The sequence below is a fragment of the Chamaea fasciata genome, unplaced genomic scaffold (assembly GCF_029207755.1).
Source record: "Chamaea fasciata isolate MVZ Bird 193981 ecotype frontalis unplaced genomic scaffold, bChaFas1.0.hap1 SCAF_28, whole genome shotgun sequence".
Lineage (NCBI taxonomy): Eukaryota > Metazoa > Chordata > Aves > Passeriformes > Sylviidae > Chamaea > Chamaea fasciata.
The window spans coordinates 4,605,356-4,611,556 of record NW_027094113.1 but is presented as its reverse complement, the minus strand read 5'-3'; the positions used below and the strand labels follow the sequence as shown (position 1 = coordinate 4,611,556).

The window sequence follows — 6,201 nt, the reverse complement described above, 5'->3', positions numbered from 1 at the left end:
CACCCCAAACCACGGCAGGCTGGGACAGGCGTGACCCCGCACCCCAAAACATCCCCCCCACCCCAAAAACCCCCCCTCGATGTCCCCGCGGGGCCGCAGGAGCCCCCCCGGAGCCCCCCGAGGGGCAGGGCCGGAGCGGGGGGATTAATCTGTGTCATAATCCGCCTTGGCCGGGCCGCGGGCCGGGATTTGGGGCTTTATCCCGGGGTTTAGTGGCCGAGTCGTCGTTCTTAGCGAGACGCCCTAATGCCACTTAACACCTGCGAGCCGCGATCCTCATTAGGGGCGTCAGGGACAATTAGGAGAGGGATAATTAGGGCAGGGCCGCGGCCGCTGGAAGGGTTTAAGGCCCATATGTGCCTGTGCTGGGGTGGGGGGCGGTCGGGGGACCCCCCGGTTTGGGGCTGGCCGAGGGGGGGTCGGCCCGAAATGGGGCCGCGCCTCAGTTTCCCCTGATGGGAAACCCCTGGGAGGGGGGGGGGTCCCCAGTGAGCGGCACTGGGCAGACTGGGAGGGGACACTGGTGCCACCCCGGGGTGTCCCTGGGGGGGGACAGGGAGGGGACACTGGTGCCACCCCGGGGTGTCCCTGTAGGGGGGGGGACAGGGAGGGGACACTGGTGCCACCCCGGGGTGTCCTGGGGGGGGACAGGGAGGGGACACTGGTGCCACCCCGGGGTGTCCCTGTAGGGGGGGGACAGGGAGGGGACACTGGTGCCACCCCGGGGTGTCCTGGGGGGGGGACAGGGAGGGGACACTGGTGCCACCCCGGGGTGTCCTGGGGAGGGACAGGGAGGGGACACTGGTGCCACCCCGGGGTGTCCTGGGGGGGGGACAGGGAGGGGACACTGGTGCCACCCCGGGGTGTCCTGGGGGGGGGACAGGGAGGGGACACTGGTGCCACCCCGGGGTGTCCCTGTGGGGGGGGACAGGGAGGGGACACTGGTGCCACCCCGGGGTGTCCTGGAGGGGGGGACAGGGAGGGGACACTGGTGCCATCCCGGGGTGTCCCTGTGGGGGGACAGGGAGGGGACACTGGTGCCACCCCGGGTGTCGTTGGGAGGGGACACAAGGTGGGGACACGCAAGGAGCCCCACGCTGGCACAGGGGACACCGGGGTGACCCTCGGCAGGTGACACACGCAGAGGTGTCCCCAGGGCCCCGGGGGGGTCACAGGAAGGGACCCCGGGGCAGGAGGGGAGCAGAGCCCCGGGGCAGCGGGAGCCGCCCCCAGCCCCAGCGGGGGGGACACTGCGGGGCCCCGGGCGGGGCCGGGGGGGGCCCGGGGGGCGCCGGGGGGCAGCAGGGGCAGCAGCAGCCCAGGCCGTACAGGGCGTAGGGGTGGAAGTAGCCGACGTTCATCACCCTGCGAGGGGGAAAGAGACGGGAAATAAAATGATCGGAGGGGGGAGAAAAAAGAAAAGAAAATAAAGGGGAAGGGGGGGAGAAGGAAAAATGAAGAATGAAAGAGAGAAAAAAAAAAGGAGTGGGAAAAGAGGGGGGAATTGAGAAAAGAAGGAATAAAATGGGAAGGGAAGGGAAGGGAAGGGAAGGGAAGGGAAGGGAAGGGAAGGGAAGGGAAGGGAAGGGAAGGGAAGGGAAGGGAAGGGAAGGGAAGGGAAGGGAAGGGAAGGGAAGGGAAGGGAAGGGAAGGGAAGGGAAGGGAAGGGAAGGGAAGGGAGAAAGAAAGAAAGAAAGAATACAAAGGGAAAAGAGCACAAAGGAGGAAGAGGAGAGAGGAGCAGACTCAGGATCCCCCCCAGCCATGTCCCCGTGTCCCCCCTGTCCCCTCCCCGTCCCCACCACCGGCAGCACTTCAGCACGAGGTGAAGTTTGCACTAAAAGCAAATCGAGAGAAAACCAAACCCCAGCCCCCCAGCCCCTCCCTGGCCCCCCCGAGGCCGGACCTGCGGGCGCGGCGCCGGGCTCGCCGCCGGTGGTAGTCGCCCTTGGAGAAGTCCTCCAGGTTGGCGGGGTGGATGGCCCAGAAGTGACCTTTGCCGTTGTCACTGCGCCCCGCCTTGACAAAGCACTCGTTGAGGGACAGGTTGTGGCGGACGCTGTTACGCCAGCTCTTCTCCTGTGGACGCGGGGGTCAGTCAGGGGGACAGGGGACAGACAGGGGGACAGGGGACAGTCAGGACTGAGGGGTCAGTCAGGGGGACAGGGGACAGTCAGGACTGAGGGGTCAGTCAGGGGGACGGGACAGTCAGGGGGACAGTCAGGGGGACAGGGGACAGACAGGGGGACAGGGGACAGACAGGACTGAGGGGTCAGACAGGGGGACAGGGGACAGTCAGGGGGACAGGGGACAGACAGGACTGAGGGGTCAGTGAAGCCCAGAGGGGTCAGTCAGACCTAAGAGGTCAGTCAGGCCTGAGGGGTCAGTCAGGGGGACAGGGGACAGACAGGGGGACAGGGGACAGACAGGGGGACAGGGGTCAGACAGGGGTACAGGGGTCAGTCAGGACTGAGGGGTCAGTCAGGCCTAGAGGGGTCAGTCAACATCAGCTCCAAAACAAGCCTGGAGACACCGACCCCACCTGGAGACACTGACCACCGAGGTCTGGACACCACGGATGGATTTCCCACTGATTTCCCGATGGATTTCCCGCCGATTTCCCACCGATTTCCCGGCGGATTTCCCGGCGGATTGGGCTCGGCGCAGCTCGGTGACCTCCCCCAGCCCACTCCCCACCCCTCAGCACCCCCGCGGGCTCCGCTCACCCCAAACCACCAAAACTCAGGGAGAAATTCCCGGGAAACCTCCCACGCCAAGGCCAGAGGCCCTTCCCTCACCTTGTTCTTGAAGTAGGGGTAGTTGTCCATGATCCACTGGTAGATGTCGGAGAGCAGCAGCTTCTTCTCGGGGGACGAGAGGATGGCGGTGGAGATGAGGGCGATGTAGGACTGCGCCGGTTTGTCGCCGGGCTCGGGCGGAGCCCGGGGGGCGGCCGGGGGGCCGCGGCCGGGGGGCTCCGGGCTGGGGGGGGTCCCGGAGCCCCTCCCGGACAGCAGGTACTCGATGGTGAACGAGGCCCCGGGTGGGCGCCGGGGTGCCGTGTCCCCCGCGTCCCCCGCGTCCCCCATGGTGCAGGTGCTGCCGGCGGCGAGTGCCGGCGCTCATGGCCCGGTAATTAGTGCAGATTACGGGGTTTGCTAATTGTGTTTTCACAAACGCGCTGCCCCCAAAGCGGGCTGTTTATCTGGCAAAGCCCCGGCTTTAACGGGATTTGGGCCCTTAAGCCTCATAAATAAAATGATTAATCCGCTGGAGGTGGAGGAATTCGAAGTGGCACCGAGGAGGTGCCCGTGGGGCCGGGGCCGGGGGGGGAACCCCCAAAACCCGGGGGAGAACCTCGAGGGGGTCGCGGCTGCCCCGGAACCTTCCAGGCTCCCTTGGGGGAGATCCTGGGCTGTCCAGGGAAATGCTGGGATTGCCCCAGGCTCCTCCTGCCGTCCGTGAAAATCCCCTGGTCTCGTTTTGGGGTGAGCTGGGAGTGATCCCGGGGACCCTCTGGAGAGCTCAGGAGCCTGGGGCAGAGCCTGGGGAAGGTTCTGGGGTACCCCAGGAAGGTCGGGGAGACCCTGGGGGAAGATTTTCCCTGCTAAGACCCTGGGGATGCTGAGTGAGATCCTTGGGACCCCCTGGGAGAAGATCCTGGGGAAATCCTGAAGAGCTCAAGGAGATCCTGGAGACCTCTCCGAGGTCAGAAATCCCAACGAGCCGACACAGAATTAAATGTAAATCTTTCATTTTATTTAACAAACACTATAATTTGAAGAATGTGTACTGAGGGAAAGAAAAATAATTTTCTTTTTTTTTTGTTTGTTTTGTTTTTTTTTTTTTCTCTTCTCTTTACAAAACAAAGAAGAAAAAAAAAACAGGATATAAGAAAAAAAAACCAAAAAAAACAACCAACATATGTACAGGAAGAGCTGGCCAACTCCAACAGAAAGCACTAAAACAAGCATGGTGTTTCCAAACAGTTGCTTGGCCTGGAAAATTTAAGAGCAATTAAATTAGAATAAAAATATTAGGAAAACAACTGGACTCTAAAGCTACTGTGCAGCCAGGGCCACAAGCACAGAACTTTGTACAGTAAAATTCAGTTGGGAGCTCTACCCGGGTTTTTTTCTTTTTTTCTCAGTTGTTTTCATCCCCCTTTTTTCCCACCCCCACCCCCGTTTCAACCTGAAAACATATTGCTTACAGCCAGGAAAGAGAAGGAAAAAGCAAAGCCTGGGGCCAACGAGTGCAGGTGTCCCTGTGGGAGCAGGAGCTGGAGCTGCTCCGGGTCCCCCCCGCCGCACCTGGGGGGTTTATCCCCTTCGCATCCCAGCCCTGGAGACAAAACCCGGCCAGGCAGGGAGGGGAGGGAGAATCCCCCTCCCACAGGGGCCCAGGGACCCCCCGGCCCATTTGGGAGAGGAGCCCCCGAGCTGGCAGGGGACCCCTCCTCAACGTGGAGAGGGGTCTTTGCTTTTGGGCAAGTGGCCGACGAGGATTTAGGGCGGCTCTGGCTGGACCTCGGGGGCTTTTCCCTCCGGGTGGGGTTTGGCCACGCGTGGGATTTTCTGGAGTGAGGGGGGAAGTGCTGGGAAAGGCACCAACAGCCTTCTCTGTGCCCCCCTGGCTGCTGGGGTGAGGGATGGAGGGAGGGATGGAAGGTTTGGGGTGCCCTGAGGGGAGGGATGGAGGGAGGGATGGAAGGTTTGGGGTGCCCTGAGGGGAGGGATGGAGGAGGGATGGAAGGTTTGGGGTACCCTGAGGGGAGGGATGGAGGAGGGATGGAAGGTTTGGGGTACCCTGAGGGGAGGGATGGAGGAGGGATGGAAGGTTTGGGGTACCCTGAGGGGAGGGATGGAGGAGGGATGGAAGGTTTGGGGTACCCTGAGGGGAGGGATGGAGGATTTTGGGGCCACTCAGAGGGGAGGGATGAAGGAAGGAAGGAAGGAGGGTTTGGGGTCTGGCAGTGCCCAGCAACACCAAGACCCTCGGGGGTCTCAGGGCTCAGGGAGAGCCCCCCCTGCTCCTCACCCAGCCCAGGGGCAGGGCCAGCTCCTTCCCGGGGTGACCCTGAGCTCCAGGGGGAAAAGCCAGCGAGGTCCAGAGCAAACCAGAGCCGGGAGGAGCCAGTGGGAACAGCAAAAGGCCGGGACAGAAACTCTCCAAGACAAAGTTAAAAAGGTGACGCTTCGCAAACTCAAAAAGCAACAACGTTTTGCCACCGAAGAGCACAGGAGGAGCTTTGGCTCTGGGGCCAAAGGCTGGGACAGAGAAGTGGAGGGGCCGGGGCGGCGGCGGCGCCCGGGCCCTGCCCTCACACCGCCCGCGACGGGCTCGGGACTCAAAGAAACCTGAATTGGAGTTACCGAGGTAGTTGGCTAAAAACTGAGATTCCCCCACCCGGCACCTTCTGGAAGGACCCCCCTGCCCTGCTCCTGCTCGTGTGCCAGGTGTGCCCAGGTGTGGGGGTGGCCTGCAGGTCATTGCAGTGTCCCCAGGCCTGGGGGTGGCCTGCAGGTCACTGTCCCCATCCCTGGGTACGGGGGTGACCTGCAGGTCACTGTCACTGTCCCCAGGCCTGGGGGTGACCTGCAGGTCACTGTCCCCAGGCCTGGGGGTGGCCTGCAGGTCACTGTCCCCATCCCTGGGTACGGGGGTGACCTGCAGGTCACTGTCACTGTCCCCAGGCCTGGGGGTGGCCTGCAGGTCACTGTCACTGTCCCCAGGCCTGGGGGTGACCTGCAGGTCACTGTCCCCAGGCCTGGGGGTGGCCTGCAGGTCACTGTCACTGTCCCCAGGCCTGGGGGTGGCCTGCAGGTCACGGCCGCCGCCTCCAGAACCAACCTCAACGAAAAGGGAACGCGCAGCCCTTGTCAGTCTTCAAAAACACCAAAGTTATTGCACTTCAAAAATACAACAGATCTGTGGTTCGAGCCCCCCCCTCCCGCCCCCCCCCCCCCCCCCCCATGGCTTCTGCTCAACTAAAACGAGTCACTACTGCACAAACCTCTACACTTCCCTCGGGATTAGGTTAGAATTCCAAACGTGTCTCTTTACATGAGGTGCAGAGCTGCTGGAGCTCCGAGCCAGAACAGTGCGCTTCCGAGCGGACATGTCACCCCCCTGGCACCCCATGCCCCCAGCCCCACCCCGACAAACCCCCCCTCTATCCTCGCTGGGTTAGACAAGCCC

At 62.8% G+C, this 6,201-nt stretch overlaps 1 protein-coding gene across 1 annotated transcript; it reads right to left on the bottom strand.

The window, feature by feature from the left end:
- Positions 1–1,169: 1,169 nt before the first annotated feature.
- Positions 1,170–3,089, bottom strand: LOC136302102 (forkhead box protein L2-like). The gene is made up of 3 exons (XM_066205413.1): positions 2,799–3,089; positions 1,907–2,079; positions 1,170–1,365 (listed from the first exon to the last, which is right to left on the bottom strand). Exons 1-3 carry the CDS (start codon positions 3,087–3,089, stop codon positions 1,170–1,172), a joined length of 660 nt encoding a protein of 219 aa, XP_066061510.1.
- Positions 3,090–6,201: the final 3,112 nt, after the last annotated feature.

What these genes read in the sequence shown, in the direction of transcription:
- LOC136302102 (XM_066205413.1), bottom strand. Translation starts at nt 3,089, where the DNA reads ATGGGGGACGCGGGGGACGCGGGGGACACGGCACCCCGGCGCCCACCC. An exon ending in ACCCCTACTTCAAGAACAAG is followed by an intron (nt 2,080 to 2,798) that starts GTGAGGGAAGGG and finishes CCGCGTCCACAG; the next exon opens with GAGAAGAGCTGGCGTAACAG. An exon ending in GCCCGGCGCCGCGCCCGCAG is followed by an intron (nt 1,366 to 1,906) that starts GTCCGGCCTCGG and finishes TCCCCCTCGCAG; the next exon opens with GGTGATGAACGTCGGCTACT.